Here is a 25,055-nt window from a genome sequence, read left to right on the forward strand (position 1 = left end):
GTGCTCTCAACAGAATCATTTATTGCGAACGCGCCTCTGTCCTATCAAAGAACCTATTGTTGATTTTTATATGCCTAGCCATTCTTCTTGTGCGGCGATAAAACTTCCCAAATGCTCTTGTGATGTTAGCCTGTGTAAAAATGTTAACTTTGGTTCAAATCGGACTGTTCTTTCTTTTAATGGGATTTTTTTTATCGATTTTCGCTACTTATCAGAAGTATTTCGATACAGGCCCTAACTAGGAACACTCCCAGGCACATAATGTATATTTGTGTGAAATTAAAAAAAAAAAAAGAAAAAGATCGGCTTAGCCGTCTTGGAGTCCATAAGGAACGAACACACACACACACATACATACAGAGTGCGCTATATGTATATACAGATATAATGAGAGAGACGATTATTTCCTCATTCACTGTATAAATTAACATCCGTAACTGCATCTGCCTTTAAATAAACGCCACGGTAGTAAAAAATAGTAGTAATAGTAGTAGTAATAGTAATAGTAGTATCAGCAGCAGCAGTAGTGGTAGTAGTGGTAGTAGTAGTAGTAGTGACTTACTGGGAGATATGGCTGGGTCATTATAACTGATTCTTCCCCAGAATCTAGTTGACAACAAATCTTCGCATCTCTCTAGTGGAGGTCTGTTTGGTGCTCTTTCTCTCCTTAGTCTTTTACCCTTCATTGCATTTTTCTGTGGTACCAGTCGAACCCTATGTCACCACATGCATGTGTGCATATCTGTGAATTTATGTTGGTCAATTTTTACGACGTGTCCCAGCGTATTATAAACACCCCAACCTCCCCATATCAAGAATTGCTTTCGGAATTACCCCAGCCCCCAACCCCGCCATGGTAATAATGGCTTTCGAGGTTAAGGTTGCTTATTCCGAAAGCCGTTCTTAACATGCGGAAGTTGGGGTGCTTATAATATGCTGGGGCATGTCGTAAAAATTGGGCTTTATGTTTATGTGCGTACTAGCAGAGAGACCTGACGTTGTTCGGGATTAAATGCAGATAAATAAATGTTCCGCCACCGCATACTTTTATTGTGATCGAATCCGTGAAATCGAACTTTTTTAATCAAATCGATTGATTACCTATTAAGGACCCTCCGCCTACAGTGTACCGAGAGGAGCTTCACATGCTTCCCTGTAATGACTTAGTCCACAATACATTGTAGTGTACATTGCACTGTAGAGAACCTATTGTTGATTTTATAAAATTATCTGCAAACAATGGCTTCACTTGAAGTTTAAAATACAAAAGCCAAGTATCATGGTCTAATTGTGCTCTAAACAGAAATATTCATTTCGGACGCGTCACTGTTTCATCAAAGAACCAACTATTGATTGTATTCAATGATTTTTACATAATCACTTGAAATAACGTTAAACGTATAAAAGTCAAGTATCATGGTTCAACTGTGCTCGACAAAGAAACATTCACTTCGAATGCGCCTCTATCTTATAAAGGAATCTATAGTTGATTTTATACGCTAGGCCTTTCTGCTTGTGCGGTGATAAAACTTCTCAAATGCACTTGTGAAGTTAGTCGTATAAAAGTGTTAGCTTCGATCAAAATCTAACTTTCTTTAATCGGATTTTTTAGATTATCGATTTTCGATACTTATCAGACGCATTCCGATACAAAATCTACGTAAGAACACTTTCAGATACATTAAGGTCCTGGATATGACCTTAAACTATATCCGATGATGAGACCCCGGCTTGCGGGCTTTAAGGAGTGTGGAGCCACCCCTTAATTGGCACTGCTCACAGGTCCACTCTGACCCGGACTGGTAGTACCTGTTAGGGTCCCAACTATGGGTCACATAGAAACTGACTTGAAAAAAAAAAGAAATATATATATATTCTATTAAAAACATTTTCTTCAAAATCACTGAATTCGGCATTAAATAACCTGAAAAGGGTTGATATGCCGTAAAACAAAAACAAACAACCATCAGATACATCAAGCACCTTTGTGTATCCGATAACATAGGAAACGAACACACGCGCGCGCGCACGCACACACACGCGCGCGCACACACACACACACACATACACACACACATACACACACACACACACATACACACACACATACACACACACACATACACACAAAGTTACTTTTATAAAATAGCAGAGACGTGTGAGATGGAGATGACAGTTTATTGAATGATTGGCAGGTTTTACTTCCTATGTGATGTTCTATTTTGTGTTTTATTCTCAACCTGTTTTAAAATTATATTTGGCATTTTAACGTTAGTTTTGATATGTTGGTTGATTTCCGCGTTCAAGGATTTTCCTCTTATCACTCTTCCATTTTTTTTTTTTTTTCCTTTCTTCTTGCAGGTGATGCTCGGCCAGATCCCAAAGCAAGGGAGCAGCGAGTCAGAGTCCCAGCAGCTGATGCGCGATCTCTACGACAGTCTGGAGAGGGAGAACGACCTTAAGGAACAGATGAAATTCATCGAAGAGGAGACGAAGAACCAGCGGAAGAAGATCTCCGACCTGGAGGAGGAGAACGAGAGTCTCACCGTCCAGATTAAAAAGCTGATGTCGGCGAAGACGATCTTCAACAAGAAGTCGGACGACGGCAGCTCGGCGGCCAAAGAGATCGAGCTGAACCTTATGCTGGAGATGAGTGAACGTGAGAACGCACTCGCGAGGAAGAAAGTGGCCGAACTTGACCACATGAACGACAGCCTTCAGGAAGAGATTAAGTATTTGGAGAAACGGATTGAGGAAAAAGACCAGGAACTGGCCAAAGTACCTGAACCAACGACCCCAAATGCTTATTACGAAGATAAGATGAAGGAACTTACAGAACAGCTGGACGACCTGAAATGGAAGTTGATTGAAAAGGATAGAGAAATCGAACGGCTGTCCGCGCTCGTTCAAAATATTAACACCAAACAGGGACGCTCTCTTAAGAAAAGCCGGTCGCTGGACAGCGATAACCAGGCAGTGGATCTGAATCGACAGCTGACCAGCACCCACCAAGAAGCAGGCGTCCTACGAGATAAGATGGCTAATCTGGAGGCTGAAAACGAGCGGTTGACCAAGGAAAACCGGAAGCTGCAATTTCAAACGTCTCGCCAAGTGCCGTCGATTAAAGCGGACGATGCGGCCATCGAGAATGTCGAGCTGAAAGAGATGGTCCGTCGGCTGGAGTCGGAAAACAAGGAGATGAACGTTAAGATGAAGTCCATGTCCGACAATCTCCGTAAGGTGAGCCGCGATTCCCTGAAGCTGAGCCTCGGTAGCCCGCAACCAGGTGACGGTGCGTTTAGTCCGACGCGCAACTTGATCAACAGTCCCGTCGCAATTGGTAGCCCGACCGCCTCGCGCACAGATAGGATAGGAGATAGCGCTTCTGTTAGCGGCAGGGAAGGAGTTAGCATCAACTTTGGCGTCGGCACCGGTAGCGGAGCAGGGGGAGGAGCCGGAGCTGGCGATGGCGGAGTTCTTGGCATTCCTTCGGCGGGCAGCAGCCAAGAAACGGCGGAGGCGTCACGTGACCGCGCCAGGGTGAAACAGCTAGAAGGGGACGTGTTGGCGTTCCAGCGCAAGATAACCGATCTCGAAACACGTAATTCTCGTATGACCAGAGAGCTAAATCGTGCTCGCGCAGTCTCAGACAGCACCGGTGGAATCGGTACGGGTAGCGGCAGTACAAGTAGTTCTGCTGCGAAGGGGACTAGCAGCGAGAGTAGTTTCGGAGCGAGTGGTGCTGCTGTTCGTAGTGGCGGAGGTGGTGGCGTCGGGAGCGATAACAAATCAGGGGCAGAGAAAGAAGAAGGGGAAAAAGAAAAAGAGAAGGAAGATAAAAAAGAAGAAAAAGACGCTGAAGAAGAAGGTGTTAAAAAAACAGTAATATCTTCTGGAGCTAAAAACATCATGGATCCCGGGGAGAGAATACGCAAAGAATTGATGAATGAAATCGAAGAACTGGAAAACGAAATCAGTAAGTCTTTTTATTTATTTATTTATTTATTTATTTGTTTGTTTGTTTGTTTATTTATTTATTTATTTATTTATTTGTTCTTCAAAGTAACCAATCTGTGGAAATAAATAAATGTTTTCCGTGCTTGTTTAAAATTAAACCTATTTTCAAAAGAGAAATATAGAAAAGTATTTTAAAAAGTTTAGGGTGTTGGTGCTCGTCACGGAACGAAGATGTCATATTCCAAAAATCACGTAAATTGATCAGTAGTTACATTTTTGACTAAGAATTCTCTAAAACTTTTTCAGATTTGGGTTTATTTTAAGTAGGACAGCTCCTGGAGTGAATGTGGTAGTGCGGTGACTGAGATATTTTTGTTTAAGAGTAGGACAGACAATTTCAAGTGTTTGAGATCAAGGATGACCAACGACACGCATTATCCCAACACTTTCGATTGACCTTGTGCCTAATTTGTTCATGATGTATTTTTATATTTTGTGCAAATAAATAGTTCAAAGTCTATTACGAAGCTAAACATTATCTTTGGATCCGCTATGTTTAATAAATAAGGGGACAAAACCCAGCCTTGTAATGGCTATGATTTCCAATTAAAATCGCTAAAAATAGTTTAATTTGTGGTTTTCTTTGTTAAAAAATAACGCCTTGATCAATTTACGTGATTTTTGGAATAAACATACGTTCCGTGACAGAACGTACATCATAAAGATTTTTCTGTATTCTTTAATAGTTTGAATTCTAAATAAGCACCATATTTTTTTATTATTTATCTTTTAGTCTAGTTTTATTATCCGCATTTTTTACAAATAGATATATGTCGCTTCCAAAACACAAGAAAAAGGAAGACTTAAAACACACACACACACACACACACACACACACACACACACACACACAAACACACACACTCGAAGACTAAATGTATATTGGGGGTATCCAGGTTTCATCGATCTTGTCACACTGGATATAACATAAAATCTAGCTGGTCAACGCATATAGATTTGTCAACCCCCTTTCATATCGAAGGATCTAAAAACAAGAACGGAATTTCTACATAAAAATCATTACTTACAAGAGATAAACGAAAAAAAAAAGCTAGAAAAGGCACTCGTTAAATCATCGTATATATATATATATATATATATATATATATATATATATATATATATATGTGTGTGTGTGTGTGTGTGTGTGTGTGTGTGTGTGTGTGTGTGTGTATATATATATATATATATATATATATATATATATATTGGTAGACAGACAGATAGATAGATAGATAGATAGATAGATAGATAGATGGACTGAAACTTTAATTGTCTACAGACGCGTGTTTGTTTCGTCATTTACGACTCATCAGCGGGGCTTGGTAATTAACTTGTTCTAATGTATGCAGCGCCCCATCTTAGGGCATATCACATTTGTGAAAGTGAAGATTATTCCTAACTAGCATTAAGGTACAATGCTCTTCCGTCTAACTAACTGAAATGCTTTAAAAGTATGCTAAACAAAATAGAAAATAGAAAGGAACAAATCGTATTATGTGTTCATCAACGTTTCGTCTTTATTTCGAGACTTTCTCTGGATGAAATAAAGACGAAACGTTGATGAACACATAATACGGTCTGTTCCTTTTTATTTCTCTATTTTGTCGGAATACTATTTCCATATTTCTCATCATATATATATATATATGGTACAAATTGGTCAAAGGGAAAATTATTCTCAACTCGCATTTAGGTAAAAATGCACTTTCGTATAAATAATTGAATTTATTCAAAACGTAGCGCAAATACAAAAACAAATAAAATAACATCTATCTATCTATCTATCTATCTATATATATATATATATATATATATATATATATATATATATATATATATATATATATATATATATTAGCATTGGTGCCCGGCGTTTCCCGGGTATTGGGAGGTGTATGTTGAGCAAAAAAAAAAAAAAATGCGGTCAATTTTTTTAATTTTGACCCCTATTATGACCGCTTAACATTTATTGTTTTGGGCTCAAATAAAGTTATTAAGTTAGTTCTATGTCCAAGAAACCTATATCTAAAATGTCAAGTGTTTAGACATAAAATTGTCGGAGGAGTTTGGTAGAGTTCTCAAAGGTCAAATCGTTGAACTTTGACCCATTAATCGCCAAATCTCTGGCCGAAAACCGATCACATCGATTTTCCCAAATCTCAGTACCCTTTATATCAAATTTAGAGTCTGTAGAATAAAAATTGACAGAGTTATTGCGTAGGGAAATGTACACACACAGACACACACGCGCGTGCGCGCGCACACAGACATACACTTTCACTTTTATAGATATACTAGCATGGGTGCCCGGCCTTGCCCGGGTATTTTGAGGTGTATGCTGAGAAAAAAAAAAAAAAAAACGGTCAATTTTTTTAAAATTTGACCCCTATTATGACCGCTTAAAATTTATTGTCTAGGGCTCAAATCAAGTTAGTAAGTTAGATCTATGTCCAAGGAGTCTATATATAAAATTTCAAGTGTTTAGATCCAAAATTGTAGGGGTGTTTGGTAGAGTTCTCAAAGGTCAAATCGTTGAACTTTGAACCCTTAATCGCCAAATTTCTGGCCGAAAACCGATCACATCGATTTTCCCAAATCTCAATACCCTGTATATCAAATTTCGAATCTGTAGACTAAAAATTGACAGAGTTATTGCGTAGGGAAATGTACACAGACACACACACACTTTCACTTTTATATATATATATATATATATATATATATATATATATATATATATATATATATATATATAGGTGTGTGTGTATTCACGAGTGATAACTCATGAATTTAACGAGGTTATTTTGATTGCTCAATACAAAACGAGCAAGAAATATTTTTATCAATATAAGCAAATTTAGAACAGATACTACACTTAGATCTTAGCTCAAAGGCCAGATCCCTATATATATATATATATATATATATATATATATATATATATATATATATATATATATATATATAAACAAATTTACAAGGTCGCAACACTAGACATGACAATGTTTTGGACATGTCACCTGACGAGGACTTGTGGTTTTAACCAACCATCTATCCGAAACATTAGCATGTCCAATGTTGCGACCTTGTAAATTTGTTTATATATATATATATATATATATATATATATATATATATATATATATATATAGATCTGGCCTTTGAGCTTAGATCTAAGTGTAGTATCTGTTTTAAATTTGTCCTTAGTCAATGTAGAGGAAACCCTTCTATACTAAGGTAATTTTTATTTTTGCAACTGCTAGAGTGCTCTTTTTGGAGGATCTGGTTCCCCCACATTACAATCGACCTTGTGTCACATTTTGAATTCGTGGGGAAGCAAATAAATACTATATATATATATATATATATATATATATATAGTATTTACACGTTAATTGAATCTTGAAAGTCACATTTTTTGGGAGGAGTAAGGGTTGGATATATCTGTGTGGGTTGTGTGGGTTGTGTGTGTTAGGGGTCGGGTTGTCTGCTTAGAACGCAGGCAAAACTTTTATGAAGTTGAAAATCACACGTCCAGTCTGAAAACGCGAGAAGATAACGCACAACTTTTCTCCGTTTGAAAAATTCAAAATTTACCTTCTGAAATGGAGGCTCGTCCTGTTCATTCGTGCAAATATAAACGCGTTGTGCAAATGTTTTAGCCCGACTTCGTTTGATGTGTTTGGGATACGGCATATCAACCCCTTTATGGAGGGTATGGTATGTTTAATCACAATGCATGTTATGCACGGTTAGTTGTTTTATCTGGTATACGGCATATCGACCCGTTTTTGGATTAGTTTACACCGAAACACAATATTTTTAATTGATTAATTGGTTGTTTTTGGGGGAGAGGGAGTTGTATTATTTAGATTCTTCGCACTACTGCTCTCATTTTGAGTGTCCTTTTCACAACATTTCGGTCGATGTAACCTCCGATCTACTTCAGGTGTATCTTATAGGACTCGAGAATATTTCTGTCGAACTCGGGAATCTGGACAGAACTTCAAATGGAACTCTTTAGCACGCTCTCCTTCCGTCAGCTACGGCTGGATAGAGGTCCTAAGTAATTCGCAATTGTGTTTTTCGGTCGCCCCCACTGAGAATTGAACCTTCAACCATTGAAGTAGATATCACTTATACAATTAATTTTTTCCAAGTACTCTAACCACGGGTCCCTGTTAAAATGGCATTCAAAATGAGAAAAGTAGTTAAAAAATCCAAATAACTAATCCTCATCTAAAAATATTTGTTGGTCCCTGTAGGGTTGACCTGTAAATTTACACTTGTCCGTTCGTCCGTTCGTCTGTTCGCACTTTTCTCAATAACTACGTCTTGGAATTTTTGGAAATTTTGCACAAACATTAAACATAAGATTAGTAAAAAAAAAAAGTAACAGAACGGATTTTCCGGTAAACCTCCGTTTGCCCCCCCCCCTAGGAGTGCCTTTCGTGTTAAAATGGTTAAAATTGACACTTTGTGTTTATTAAAAAAAAAAGTCTATATAATTTTGTTTGTCTATACTTCGCGATAACTCTTCGGTGTGCCCCCAGGGGCTCTTTTAGGGCTAATAAAGACATTCCATTTTGGGCACTATGTTACCATATTTGTCCAAAATTTTCTGTGTATGTCTAGTTAGCAGTTTTGCATGGTGCTGAACTCAAATTTAAATATGTTAAACTCTTGGGGACTTTTGGGGCAAATGATGGACTTAGTCATTTCTTTTTTTTTTTTTTTTTTTTTTTGCATGGGTCAGAACTCAAATTTACATATGTTAAGGCCTAAAACTGCACCGTTTTTCATTTTCACCAGGATTTGACGTCGCCTGAGGACTTTGGGGGCTAAATAGGGGGAGGGGTGCTGAACTTGGTCATTTTTTTATGCCTCGTTCACTGTGAACTCATGGGGGACGATTCACGCTTCACTTGGTATTTTTTGGGGGGGAGTTACATCTACTATATGGCATGTCAACACTTTTTTTGACCCTTTGATGCCGGTAGACAATACAAATTAAATGTTTGTTTGTTTTTTTGTTTTTGTTTTGTTTAAATCTGGTATACGACATATCAACCCTTTATGTCAATAAATATTATTTATTTGACATGATTTTTCTGTAAGTTTTTTTTTTTTTTTACTGACACACGGCATATAAACCCTTTGGGGACTAGTTTGCAGAGAAATAAACTGTAATGCTTTTTAATATTCATAAATTAGATATTTTATCTGGCATGCATCATATCGAAATCTTTTGGGGGCTAATTTATACCGAGAAACGATACAATATCTTTAAAGAAATATATTAATTCGTTGTTTTAACCAGGATTTCCCAAACTTTATGATACCATGGAGCCCCTAAGAAGGGCAAAGGTTTTCCGGGTTTGTATTACTGTACACATAGATTCGAAAAAGTTGTCAAAAAACAAATATATAACAAATAAATGTTATCAAAAGCAAGATAAGTCACTTTTCTACCAAACTGGATATATTTTTTGTGTTTTTATTCAATGTAACATGTTTATTCAGCTCGAAAAACATGCAGTGTTTACCAATGTATTCGAAAATTCAAAATGGCGCCCGACACTTTCTTTAACACGATAAGTTCAGGAAAAGATGTTATAAATAATAAACTAGACCAAATACTGTTAGAAATTCGCTCATTATATGTTACCGTGACATAAGTTGACATATATTCGGTGTTTTTTAAATAGTATTTTATCTAGTTTATTATTTAACACCTTTTCCCAAACTTACCATGTTAGAGAGTGTCGGGCGCCATTTTGAATTTTCCAATACATCGGTAAACATTGCATGTTTTTCGAGCTGAATAAACATGTTACATTGAATAAAAACACAAAAAATATATCCAGTTTGGTAGAAAAGTAACTTATCTTGCCTTTGATAACATTTATTTGTTATATATTTGTTTTTTGACAACTTTTTCGAATCGATGTGTACAGTAATACAAACCCGGTTTTCCACGGAAGACTAACAAGATAATTTCTAAAATAAATATGAAAAACATTAATTTAAAATTTTAACAGCGATAATGTTTACAACCATTATTTTTTTTTTTTTTAGATAAATCAAAAATTGTTGTAATTTTTGTTCATTTATTTTTTTTTATTTACTTTTTCATGGGCCATCTTGAAACTCTTTACACCTGTAGTTATGTATCATATCTTTTTCCAGTGAAAAGAATCAAAATTTAAATGTCTGCAGCCATTTAATTTTTTCATATAAAGCATTTGGTCCACTTTAAGAAAAGGCTTCCGGAGTCCCTTAGCCCCTCAGTCACAGGTTTTAACATACAACTATCAACCTTTTCTGGACTAGTTCAAGTCAAAACACAGTTATTAAACCATTTTAAATGATTGATACATTACTATTTATTTATAGCATGCCAATCATTTTAGGGGTATTTTATGTCGATACACAATACGATACATTTTGTTTTATCTTTTTTTTTTTTTACATAGGCATCACCACTTATCAAGGCCAAGAGGTCACTCGAGGATAAGGGTTAAAGAATGTACAGTAGAAATTGGACAATATATAATCGTTAGTAATGGAAATTCGGTAAATTTGATAATTTATATGGAACGGCTCATCAAAAACTTGTTTACGTTAGACTTGAAGACAACCATATTGTAGTCAGCTGGAAAGCAGGAAAACGGAAGACAGTTCCACAGGCGTGCAGTTCTAAGAAAGAAGCTTTGTTCATGGAATCTACGTTTAGGTTTAGGCACAGATAAAGAGTGGGGGAAATTATTGATAGTGTTTTCAGCTAGACGAGTGTTTCTTGTGAAAGTTTGGCGAGGGAAATATCAACAATTGTAGAGACTTGCCTTTTGGTCAAGATCAAAGCGTAGTATCTGTCCTTCAGATGCTGCGCTTCCGTTTCTTGTTCTCTTTCGGTGGAGAATCAGTCCTTCACGACTGAGACAATTTTTTTATTTTTGTACCTTTTCTCCACGTTAAAAAACGACCCTGGTATCTAACTCTGTCCCGTGGGGAGGCATTGTAAATAGGTTCTATATCGTAATCGTTTTGTTTTGTTTGTTTTTGTTTTGTTTTGTTTTTTTGTTTGTTTTTGTTTTTGTTTTTGTTTTTCTTCTGTCTTATAGCATATCAACCCTTTTTTTTGTTTGCCTCGTTTAATTTCGAAAGAAAATACTTCTGGTAAAAAAAAAAAAAAAAATTGGCCCCTTTGTATGTTTTACGGCATATCAACCCTTTTGGAGATCTTTTATCTCGACACACAATACAACACCTTTATTTATTACTCCTTTGGGATTTTAGCTAGGACCATAGTGTAGTATCTATTCTGATACCACACTTATCCTATTCTCTCCTCGGTTAGTGAAGAAGAAGACATTTTAGACTGAGGTAATTCTTATTTTCGTCGAACCGACCTTTGTCAAATTTTAGCATTGTGGGAAGGCAATTAAATAGGACCAATATAATTCCTTAAAACAATTGATGCATTAATCAATTGTTTTAACTGCCATACGGCATATCAACCTGTTTTGAACTTATTTTATATCGAAATAAAATATCTCTGAAAAACCATTAATTTCTTCTTTTGTATGTTTTATGGCATATCAACCCTCTTGGGGATCTTTTATCGCTTATAAACAATGCACTACCTCCACCTATTACTCCTTTGGATTTTTAGATAGGAACAAACTGTAGTATCTGTCCTGATGCTACTTGAGATTATTCTATCCTCGAACCATAAAGAAGTCCTTCTAGACTTAGGAATTTTTTTTTTTTTAGGGGGGTGCCCCGACAAAAGGAGGGTGGACCTGTAAATTCACTCTTGTCCGTTCGTCCGTTCGTTTGTCCTCACTTTTCTCAATAACTACGCCTTGGAATTTTTGGAAATTTTGCACAAACATTAAACATAATATGAGTAAAAAAAAATTTCCGGGAAAACTTTGGTAGCCCCCCCCACACACACACACATGTTAAATATGCAGATATTTTCCCAAGTGTAAAATTACACTTGTGGAGGGTGATCTATTGATTTTAGCTTTACTGGTATTTTAAAATCGATAAATATTTATTATTTTATCATTATTACCAGCAATGGAAGATTTTGATTTTAACAAAATCAAATAAAAAAAAAGACAGTTAAAAGAATCGTTTTGGCATCGGAAAAGAGGCATCAATTTTTTTGATTCCGATACCGATTCCGGTACTCCCAAATTTTTCGATTTTTCCGATTCCCGAATCCGATTAATCGCCCCAACACTATTACTTCATTACTTTATTTATTTATTTTTTCAAGGGAGTCACCACTAACCAAGTCCCGAAGGCCACTCGAGGATAAGGATTAATGAATGTAAGGTGATAGTTTAGTAATCGTTAATGATGTAGATTGGGTAGAATTTGATTATTTAAGGGAGCGGTTCAACAAGAACTTGTTTACATTAGACTTGATGGCTACCTTGCTGTAGTCTGCTGGAAAGCAGGCCAATGTAACAGTGTTCCACAGGCGGTCAATTCTAGGAAAGAAGCTTTGTTAGATGTTCGTGGAATCTGCGTTTGGATTTAGGCACAGATAGAGAGTGGGTGAAATTGTTGACAGTGGTTATAGCTTGTCGAGTGTTTTTGTGAAAGTTTCGTAAAGGGGCCATAAATAGGAGCTCAGACGAGCACTTACCATTAAAATAACAGTAGATCATTCTACTGCATAGAAACTGTTTTAGTTATCTGATGTTGATTCAAATAAAGCAATGATTGATTATTATGTCGTTTCTTTTGCTTGGTTTACGGCAGAGATCAGAAACTTCCGGTTCGCGGGTCAAATCCGTCCCTTGAGTAAATTTTGTTTGGTCCGCCATCTTACTCATGGCACAATATACATTTAAACGAATCAAACCACCGTGGTTATTGCAAAATTGAATAATAATCATTTTTTTTTATTATATATTCCTGAAGTAAAATAAATATCGTTTAAAAACAAGGTGAGTCTTGGGAAACAGATGTTTTTAAAGAAAAACAATTCAAAATCAATAACTAAAACAAAATTTGATATAAAAGATAAACAAATAACAACAAACTAAACAGCATCTCAAGCAGGTTTAAAGAGTACCTTCCTCACTCGCTATCCCTTACTGAAGGAGAGCAAAGAGCGTTCAAAAAACATCCGTGTCCATATTTAATCACATTGACAATGACAATGTAGCCAAAGCTGTTTGGCCCTCCTTCTAAAACCAACATAGCTTTTTCACCCTCACGCTTAAAAAGGAGGATGGAAAGACTGAGGAGAGAAAGCACCAACTAGACCTCCACTTGATAAATGTGAAAAGGATTGGAACCTTAGGGAAGCTCATTGCCACCCAAGTTCCGTAATTCATCCTGTATAATCATTCGATTTTGTTTTGCAATATACTGAGATACGAAAACGTGGTAAAAAAAGAACAAATACACAACAAATAAACGTTACTTTTTATCCTACCGGGGTGAGATTTTTTTTTTCTTTTTTTTTTTAAGTGTGTATTAAGTGTGAAGTGCAAGTTGTGCTGAGCGCTCAAATTAAAACGAAAATAAACATGGCGCCAAAAACTCGAACAAAAATACTGACAATAATCCACCGAATAAATACCACCATGACATTTATATTCGGTTGATTTCTGTTTTTTCGATTTTTGTACCGTTTAGAGGACTCCAAAGTCAAGAGTACCAAAAACTCCAAACACTTATTCAGGTAGGTAGAAGAGTAACTTATCTTGCCTTTGGTAACATTTATTTGTCATATATTTATTTCACCACTTTTTTGTATCGCGGTCTATTGTAAAACGAATACAATCATTTTATATCAAATACTTGTTTTCTTCAAACGCACATAAAATTTATTCCCATATTTAATCACATTGACAATGACATTGTAGGCAAAGCTGTTTGGCCTTTCTTCTAAAACCAGCATAGCTTTTTTTCACCCTCACGCTTAAAAAGGAGTATGGAAAGACTGAGGAGAGAAAGCACCAACTAGACCTCCACTTGATAAATGTGAAAAGGATTGGAACCTTAGGGAAGCTCATTGCCACCCAAGTTCCAGTGAAGACCAATGGTCGCTGCTAACGAGAAATACATTGGTAAATGGCTGGTATAATAACGGGGATTAATTTGCAAAAGTTATCATAAAAAGTGGTGAGTACTGGAAATCTGGGGAGACTTGTTGTCACTCAGACTCCAGGGAACACCAAGTGAGTAAATAATAATAGTAAATAGAATAAATGGAATGAAGAAAAACGAACCTGATAATTGAAGTCACCCCCTTCCCAAGTGTCGACATCAATTAGCACCACACCAAATAGTCGTGAAGAGTGCAGGCGGACGGAAAGACCGAGGAGATAAAGCACTAGCTAGACCTCCACTCGACGAGTGTGAAGAGGACTGGGATCTTGTCACCAAAATTTCATTGAAGGCCAATAATCGTTGCCAGAGAGAAATAATGGTAAATGGCTGTTGCAATAATGCAGATTAATTTGCAAAAGTTATCAAAAGAGGTGGAGAGTACTTGAAAATTTGAAGAGACATGTTATCACTCAGACTCCAGGGAACACCATAGGTTGTTATCTCCTGTGAAAACTCCTTGTTAATAATAATAATAATAATAATAATAATAATAATAATAAGAAGAAGAAGAAGAAGAAGAAGAAGTTGTCGTGTTTGCATTAACTAGTACCACATCAAATTGTATAGAAAGGTCGAGGAGAATGGAAAGACGGAGGAGAGAAATCACTAACCAGACTTCCACTAGGTGAGAGTGAAAAGAACCAGAACCTTGAGGAGGCTTATTGCCATCCAAATTCCAATGATGACCAATAGCCACTGCTAATGAGAAGCCATTTACAAATGATATCGAAAGAGAGGGAGAATACTGGAAATCTGGCGAGACTGTAACCCAGACTCCAGGGAACACTGCCGTTTTTTTGTGAGTGAAAAATCTCTGATGATCTGTGTGAAAACTCCTAGTGAGTACAAATAATAATAGCAACAACAACAACAACGATACATATTTTTAAACAATCTATTTACATATTTGCCTGTGTGTGAGAAAGAGAGAGGGGGGAGAGAGTTCGTACCTTATAATTCCGAAACAGCTGGGTCAACTTTTTTGAAATTTCACACATATGTACTTTATGTGTATGGAAATGTTCTTAGATAGGTTTTGTATCAGAATGCATCTGATAAGTATCGAAAATCGGTAAGTTTCTTTGATAAAACAGGGGTGCGTTCAAAATGAATGCTTTTGTTTAGAGCACAATTGAACTATAATACTTGACTGGTGTACTTTAAACTTTAATTCAAGCTATTATATAAGAATAATTTTTAAAAATTCAAAGTAGATTCTCTACAGTGCAATGTAGACTACAATGTATTGGGGACTAACTCACTTTGGGAAAACATGTGCAACTTCCACCCGTTGCACTGGCAATTAATCGATTTGATTGAAAAATTGACGATTTTGCCGATTTCGACGACAATAAAAGTATTTAAAGTGTGGAACATTTGTTGATCCTCTTTCAATCCCGGGCAACGTCAGATCTCCCTGCTGGTATAAATATAAATTACAGAATCAGGTAAAGATCGGCAACGCCGTGGTTCCCAGGTAAAATAATTTACCTAAGACTTTTCCAGCTAAAGATGAGCGATCCCAGATTTTTTCCAGGAAAATATAATGATCCTATACTTTTCCAGTTAAAAAAAAAAAGTGAACCCAGATTTATTTTTTCTGGGTAACAATATACGATATCAGACTTTTCCGGGTAGAAATAAACAATCCAAAACGTAGTTTAGTAAAATAAAAACCAGCGATGTGTCTTTACCCTCACTATTAGAGGTTATATTTCGGGTTTAATGGAAATAGAAGTGATACTAACGTTTTCCAGGTAAATATAAGTGAATCCAGCATTTTCAAGGACTTCCGCCATTTATTTTTTTTTCACTTTCATTGCTGGGTCGCAAATGTTATTCATGATTTATTTAGACTTCGACTGCTTGCAAAACTTCTGATTCCGATTCCTCGAGAAATAAGACTCTGAAGTTAAACTATTTGGTTATACATGTAACAATTGGATGAAAGTGAAAATACCAATACCTATATACTGTTAGAAATTCTATGTGGTCTTGACTAGGAATATGGAGTTGGAAGGTATAAGGTCTGATGCCGACTCTTTATTTTGAAGTCTTTTGATATTCAGACTTCACCACAATAAACAAATCACCTGTGTGAATTTCTGAGCAACTTAGTTGTGGCGGGACCTCATACGTGGAAATCAACGGGAGAGTCTCAATCTTAATCGATAAGAAATACTACAAAGTCTGAAAATCTAATCTCCAAAACCAGTATGTAGTTCAAAATTATTTGAACAGAATGAAGGGAGAAAACGTATGAAAAAGGAGGATAAAAAGAATTAAATTAACGAAGATAAAAAAGTCCTCAATTTCAATAATGGCATTTCCCCCAGTGCTATTAAAATCCTTTATATATATATATATATATATATATATATATATATATATATATATATATATATATATATATATATATAAGCAACCCTGGACAACAATATGAGAATAACCTCTCTTCGATGTCGTCTCATTTTCGAATATCATCATAAAATTATATGATCATTGCTGTAAAGGTGTGAGAAAAGAATTCGTAGTAATTTCGAAGTGTAGTCGGGGGGTACTGAAGACAGAAGTCAGCGAAACATTAAGTAAAAAAGAGAACATTTGAAATAAACAGGGAAAAAAACTATCTGCCAAGAGATGCTGGACAGAGGAGTAAATTAAAGATTGTCTCTTACAATGTGCTTTTATTCGTATTGAACTATGTAGCACAATATTACTTTCTGAATACTTATTAGTACTTCTTTATTTATTTCATTTGAATCAGTTCCATATTTAAAATACCAGGGACACTATTTTGAATGTTAATAAACTTATATTGCTGCAAAAAAAATTGCGGTCTCTAGAAAAGAAAATACCATCTCTATTACAATACATTTGTTGATTAAATAAATTTCTCGTTCCATGGAATATCCACGGGTCATCTATAATATAAATCTAACCTGTCTGTTTACAAGTATGTATGTATGTATGTATGTATGTATGTCTACCTAAAACTTTCGACAGAGACGACGGATTTTCACGAGATTGGTATCATTTTGAAGCTCGACCCTTCGGAGACAAATATAGAAAAATTGGCAACAAGCATTCATTCCTTCGCTCTCAACTGGGCACTTTTCGCCGATATTTTCGAAAGCCATCCCCTCTTTTCGACTGACTAGCCTTAATTTTAATTCTATTTTATTTCGGACTATTAGTCTCATCTTATCTTTTTATTGGTGCACAACGTTTCGGCCAACTTCCTCTGGCCTTCGTCAGGTGGTAACCGCGACGGATAGGAACTTCGAATCTCCTAACTGCATTCTCAGCCATCACTGCCATCCGTAGTTGTTGTCGTCTCACCACATTTTTGACCAATTACCTCTGGCACGCTTTGGGTGGGATTGAAACCGCTATCTTCAGACAATGTTCATCTGGAACCGTAGAGATTCAACGTCTCTATCAACTGCGCCACGGGCCCCGAAGGAAGTTGGCCGAAACGTTGTGCACCAATAAAAAGATAAGATGAGACTAATAGTCCGAAATAAAATAAAATTAACATACAATGCTCATCTCAAAAATAAAAAATTCCAATAAGGAATAATATATATATATATAGCCTTAATTTGTACCTTTGCCACTTCCAGACGTCACGTTTTTCTTTTCTTTCTTTTTTTTCTTTCACGTTCTTTTCCTGTTCACAGTACGGGTTCGAGCCTGCTTGCCTACAACATTTTTTCTTTTTTTTTTTTTTTTTTGCTCAACACACATCTCCAAACATCCGGGCAATGACGGGCACCAAGGCTAGTGCTAGCATAAATAATAATCAGTTTCTGAATTTTTGTGATGAAGATTAATTATTCATATTATTTGAATTCTTCGGACTACTGTTCTCATAGTAGTGTTATATTCGCAATTACTTGATTTTTATCCTGGACCCCCCACCTAAAAAAAAAAATCAACAGACGATTCCTGTAATGGCCTGGCCCCTGTTGATTTTGCGTTATAACTACTGTTTTCATATGTAGTCTTATTCTCGCAATTAGTTGTAGGTTATTTTTAATTTTTTTTTTTTTTTAATTACATGTTCACCCCAAACAAGGCATATTGCCACTTTGATGTAGGAGGCTACTATCAGGGACCTAAGCTCCAGGGGTACTATGTAGGGAGTTTAGCAGCAAGATGTCTGTTCACATTACACTTGAACTTCTGCATGTCAGTACAGTTGGGGAAGCAGGAAACCGAAAGGGAATTCCAAAGTCCTGCCGTTCTGGGGAAGAAACTATTAGAGTAAAAGGCTTTCTTACATCTAGGGATCCCTACTGTGTAGGGGTGGGATTTGGCTGCTTGTCGGGTTTGTCGGGGGTATTTTTGTCGATGGATTACAAGTGCTTCTAATTCGTCAGAGCATCGACAATTAAAATACTTGTAAAAGAGGCAGAGGGATGCAACATTTCGTCGATGGGACAGGGGCTGAAGTTTAGATGACAATTCAGGACTTATTAGATTGGCGACTCTCTTTTGGACCCTGTCCAGGATCGAGAGACTAGTAGCAGATGCACCAGCCCAAATGCGACAGCAGTACTCCATACATGGGCGAATGGTGGCTTTGTAGAGGTACAGGATACTTTCAGGCGTAAGTAACTTTCTCGTACGATAGAGAGAGCCCAATTGTTTTGGTAACTCAGACAATTATTTTAATCTTGAGTGTTATTGGCGCAACGTTTCGGTCGTTGTAACCTACGACCTTCCTTGAGTGGTAAATTCATGTTTCCTTTTCTCTGAATGAATTTAACCTCCAAGGAAGGTCGTAGGTTACAACGACCGAAACGTTGTGCTAATAACACCCAAAATGAGAATAATTGTCCGAGTAACCAAAACAATACAAACATTCACATCTCGTCTCCAAAAATTCAGAATTGCAATAGTTGTTGGCTGTTTTTAATTGTCAAACAGTATAGATCGAACAGGGTCGATATGCCGTAAAACAAAACAACCAAACCAAGCCAAACTGTAGGAGGTGTGCAGGGTTAGAATTAGGAGGGATTTTTATCCTGGATCTCCCAAAATCAACAAAGATTATATTATTCCTGTAATGACCTGGTCCCTGTTGGTTTTGCGTTGAAAGTTTAGATCTGTGCAGTTCTAGATGGTTCACCCTCCCAGGCTTTGCCTTCTCCCTTCGGGAAAGAGATTAGTTTGTTGCCTATCGCCTGAGCCGCCCCCCCACTGGAGAATGCCGACCGGGCTGCCCAGGCACATTTTTCAGGTCAGAGTGCTCCCTCCTCCTCCTCCTCCTCCTCCTCCTCCTCGAGGGGCGCTGACTTCTCGATCCCACTTTCCGACCCTGGTGTCTAGGTCCTTGCGGTGAGAGAAAACTAAATTTCTTAGAGATAGGGTAGGAATAATGACTTTTTTTTTTTTTTTAATTAGTGGCGAGCATTAAAAACAGAAAAGATCCTGAGTTCAATGTTTTTTCTTGCGAGTATAGGAACGTTGAAGGAATTTTTCGGCAAAATGTCTGTTAAAAAAAAAAAAATCTGAGAAAAAAAAAGAAGAAAAAAAGGCACGCGTCGACGCCTGTGTATTCAGTTGTCGAAATGTAGGTGGCGCTGTTCATAGTTTACCTTCCTAAGTGTCTTTAAATAGCTCGTGCACTATTCTACCGTCCTCCCCTCCCCCTCATTCGCTCTCGTTCTCTTTTTGTGCTGTTCATTGACTATTAACATTTGCGAGAAGCTGCCGTTACAAGAAAAAACTTTTCGTTTCTATTAGTGTTGGGACGATTAAATAAATAAAATATATACAAACACACACACACACACATATATATGTATATATATATATATATATATATATGCGTGCGTGTGCATATATATATATATATATATATATATATATTTATATATATATATATATATATATATATATTTGTATATTTTGGCAGCAAGTCATTATTCAAGCACATCTGATTGAACACGACAGAGTTATTCTTTTTTTCCGATTTTTCTGGATATCTTTTCGATTCGTTTCGACTGGTCTTTTTTTATTTCAATCGGCATGTTGAACAGAATTGCGCCCAAAAGTTGTTTTTCAGCCATATCCTACTCAAGCGATTTCTATCGGTGCGTCCGACTATGATCAGGTTATGAAAAGGAAGGGTTGTAAAGAGATAGCTTCGAATTTGGGGGTATCAAAACCAAAGCAAAATATGATGAAAGTAAAAATAAAATAGATAGAGATTATATATATATATATATATATATATATATATATATATATATATATATATTTGTGTTGGGACGGTAAATCATAATCGGAGTAAACACTCTAGAAGCTTTGAGGGGGGGGCACCAGAATCGGAAAATATTTCGCCTAATTTCCGATTTCAAAACAATTCTTTTAACATTTTTTAAACATAATTTCCCATTTCTGGTAGAAATTTAAGCGTCCTGGATATGACCTTAAACTATATCTGATGCTGAGGCCCCAGCTTGCGGGCTTTGAGGAGTGTGAAGCCACCCTTTAATTGCCATTGCTACCAGAGTGGTAGTACCTGTTAAGGTCCCAAATATGGGTTAAATAGAAACCGACTTGAAAAACAAATATACTCTATTAAAAAATTGTTCTTCAAAATCACTGGATTCGCATTAAATAACCTGAAAAGGGTTGATATGCCGTAAAACAAAAACAACCAACCATCCAAATCAATGTGTAGGTCTTTGTATTAGTATAAGTTTCCTCTTATATATATATATATATATATATATATATATATATATATATATATATATATATATATATAATCACTGGATTCAGTATTAAATAACCTGAAAAGGGTTGATATGCCGTAAAACAAAAACAACCAACTAACCAACCAACCAACCAACAAATTTGAGAAGGATAAATATTTATTGAGTTTAAACTATCATTAAAATTAGCATATTTCTCTCTCTCTCTCTCTCTCTCTCTCTCTCTCTCTCTCTCTCTCTCTCTCTATCTATCTATCTATCTATCTATCTATCTATCTATCTATCTCTATCTCTCTGTCATTATTTCTCCCCCTCCCTCCTTTTCTCCACATTCTATCTGTCTCTTATTCGTTCAACCTTTCTCTTCCTCTGTTTTTAATCTCTCAATTCTCTCTCCCTTTCTCGCTCTCTCTCCCCCCTCTCTTTCTCTCCCTCTCTCTCTCTCTCTCTCTCTCTGTATATCTTTCATTTTCTCGCCCTCTCTCTTTCTCTCTTTTCTTATATCTTTCTTTCTCTTTCGTATTTCTCTTTCATGTTTTCTCTCTCACTCATCCTTCTCCTCCCCCTCTCTGTATTATATATATATATATATATATACCCTTTTCTCTCTGTCTTTCTTTCTTTATCTCCCCCTTTTTTATCGCCTTTTCTATCTCTCTCTCATTCCCTCTCTCTTTCTCCTTCCACTTTTTTCCTTATGTTTCTTTTTATCTCTCTCACTCATTCTTCTCCTCTCCTATCTAACTATCTTTCTATTTGTCTGTCTATATCTTTTTCTCTTTCATTCTTTATCTCTCTCTTTCTCTTTCGTTCTTTCTTTCTCACTCTCCCCCCCTCTCTCTCTCTCTCTCTCTCTTTCTCTCCTTCTCTCTTTTCTCCAAAGTTAACATCAATCTCTACAATTATATGAATGCAACATTGTCTGTGTTTGCGTGAGTTCGTTCCTTATAGTCTCCGAAACGGCTGAACAGATTTTCCTTATAATTTAGAATTTTATAAGACTTTTTTGTCTCTTTTTTCTTTTTTTTTTTTTTTTTTGCATGACGTTGTCTGTAGGTTCAAACCCCGCACGTAAATTTCTTAATGTTTTTTTTTCTTTTAACTTAATTTATAACCTAAATTTATATAAAATAATTTTATAAAAGAAACGGTAGGTTATCTAGAGTGCAATATAGAATAACATATATTTGGGACTAAGTTATTGCATGGAGGCGTGTGAAGCTTCTTCCCGGGAGACTTCACGGATTTCGATGACAATAAAAATATGGGAGTGTGAAATATTCGTTGATTATCATTCAATCCCGGGCAACGTCGGGTCTCCCTACTAGTATACAAATAAAACTGTTTATTCATGAACATCTTACTTTTCTGAAAGTGATAAAGACGAAATCTATTGATAAATAAACAATTACGTCCGAGTCAGTTTTCTTGCCGACAAAATGAAGGCAAATAAAACTGCCAACGAAAAGCCTTTAAAGCCAGCGGCGTTTCTCAGCCTTTCTTTTCCTGAACGTCTGTCGACTATGCTTAACGTTGCGCAAGACGAAAGGACCGCACACACAGCGCACAAGGGCCATATTTCTATCATCGCCGTTTTAACGGAAAAAAAAAAAAACGTACGTTCCTTGTTTTACTATTTGCCCGCTTCCCACTACCGCAAGTTTAGACATGAAGTCTATTTAATCAATGGTGATCGGAAGTTGTTTTATTATATATATACATATAAAGTTGAGTTGTTTTTTCCTCGCTCGGACATTGTATAATAAAAGCCTACTTTTCCCATTACCAAATTATTAAAACGAACTTTTAATATACTCAGTCATAGATATGTCAGCGACTACACGAAGTTTAACTAATTTGCATATTCCTTTGAGAAAGGGGCGTTATTTAATTACTTATTCATTGTATGGTTTCTTATTAGATTATTGGCTTCATTTCAATATTTATGCATAGTTTCTACATTCTGCATATTTTTGTGGTATCTAAGATGAAATTATATATATATATATATATATATATATATATATATATATATATTAAAAGGGGTAGGGCTCCGAAACATGCATGTACGTAGATTACTTTTATATATATATATATATATATATATATATATATATATATATATATATATATATATATATATATATATATATATATAAACGTAACTAATATAATATAGGGATTTTGATCATGCCTATTTTTAACGGTATATATATATATATATATATATATATATATATATATATATATATATATATATACCGTTAAAAAATAGGCATCATCAAACCCCTTTTTAACAGCGCCAACCTAATCCCCTTTGATAAACAAAAACATTTCTCCTCGAACTAAAAAAAAATCAAATAAGTACTTATCAATAACGGATTTCCAAACCAGCAAATAAAATCAATGCTTCATAACTTAAAAAATATCACCACAACCCTACAACAAAATATGATTAACCTATTCTGACGTAACGAAATGGGATTTTCCTCTAGAAGGTGTGCAAAGAAGCCATTTTTATCTAAGAAGAACATCTATGATAGAAAGAGATTTTTCTCGTGTTATGGCAAGAAAGATGCAGACTGGTTCAGGAACTTTTTCTGATTAGATGAATTAAGACTTTCTCTTGTTATGGATGCTTCCGAACGGTGCAATCGAAGAACTGGAGAAAGATTTTCGCCAAGTTGCATGAAAACGACAGTCAAATACGGGAATGAGAGATAATGGTATGGGGAACTTTTACTGCAGCAGGAGTTGGGGAACTTATTAGATGTGAGAAGTCAATCAATGCAAAGGAATATATTCGAATATTAGAAACATGACTATTACCAAGTATCCAGAAGCTGGGAATATCCCAGAACATTATTTTTCAACCTGATAATGCCCCTGCACACACTGCTAAAGTCACAAAAAATAGTTTTCTGATAATTCAATTGATGCGATATTTTAGCCAGGTCAAAGCCCCGATTTAAACCCAATATAGAACATTTGGTCCATAATATCTTTTGCATTGGATGGAAGAACTTTTTCGAATAACGACAAACTGTAAGAAGCTGTGCAAAGCGAATGGAATAGCATCTCATCTTCGCAGTGTTTCACTTTGGTTGAGAGCATGTCTAAAAGGATTGATCTTTTAAAGAAATCAAAAGGGAATGCGATTCCATACTAAGCATTTATGAAAGTAAATGTCTTGTTCTGTGTTATTAGTCTCGTTTAAGTTTCCTTGTTCAATTGTTCTTTGTTCAATATAGCTTTTAGTGCAATGAAATGTATAAAATTTGTTTGGTCCATTTATTTTTGCTCACGAGTGTACATTAAAATGCAAAAAACTGCCCTTAATCAAATCATATTCCAATCCAGCATAAACACACTCCAATGCCAGCCGTAACCTCCCTATCTGACCCAGCCCTGGCCATAGAATTGGGCATCCCTCTCTCCTGTATAATGTGTTCATTAATAGTTCAACCAATTAACCAAATAAAATTAGCGCTTTTAAACTTTATATATGTTTTATGATATACTTCATCTTCGTTGGTGATGGTCCTTAAACGGATAAAATCAAAAACAATCTTAGCACTGAAGATGTGTGTGGGTATATTTTTTCTTTCCTTTACGAGGTGCCTCCAATAAGTTTCTTTACTTTGACCCCCCCCTTCATATTTTGTTCGTCTCTTTTTACCAAACAAAATATGGAACCCCGTAGGTAACCAAATGAACATTCAGTAAAACCGTATTTCATATTTGATATACAAATGTTTATAATATTATTAATCGTTAAACTGTGTAAATTTTAAAACCTAACAAAATTATAACAAAGATTAATTATTAATTGCAGTTTGAGGAAGATAAACAAAGGTTTTAAAAAATCATTAAGTCGCTTCTGCTTTTCCATAGTTCGTATAGTTAACACAAATCTGACGGCACGGAAACTTGCGGTCCTTTTTCTTTCCTGTACGAGGTGCCTCCAATAAGTTTCTTAGCTTTTTTGTACGGAGTTTTAACATTAGCGTAGACTCTTGAAAAATTCTGTATGTTATTGTTATACACCGTATGCGATGACTGACCCATTTTAAAATTCCTGGTTCAAATGAACGACTACAGCAGGAATTGGAATACACCAAGCCTGATTGCCACAAAATGCAATCTAGACGTTATGACACT

The 25,055-nt window shown here is 35.9% G+C and overlaps 1 protein-coding gene across 3 annotated transcripts in view; it reads left to right on the forward strand.

Moving 5' to 3' along the window:
- LOC145243581 (uncharacterized) overlaps positions 1-25,055 on the forward strand; it is a 465,876-nt gene that overhangs the window by 252,441 nt on the left and 188,380 nt on the right. For all 3 annotated transcript variants that reach the window (XM_080106561.1, XM_080106562.1, XM_080106563.1), the window contains exon 3: positions 2,362-3,976. In XM_080106561.1, the coding sequence (XP_079962687.1) occupies positions 2,362-3,976 (1,615 nt within the window). The remainder of the gene's footprint in view (positions 1-2,361; positions 3,977-25,055) is intronic.

The sequence above is a fragment of the Euprymna scolopes genome, chromosome 22 (assembly GCF_053919585.1).
Source record: "Euprymna scolopes isolate OS-2025 chromosome 22, ASM5391958v1, whole genome shotgun sequence".
Taxonomy (NCBI): Eukaryota; Metazoa; Mollusca; class Cephalopoda; order Sepiida; family Sepiolidae; genus Euprymna; species Euprymna scolopes.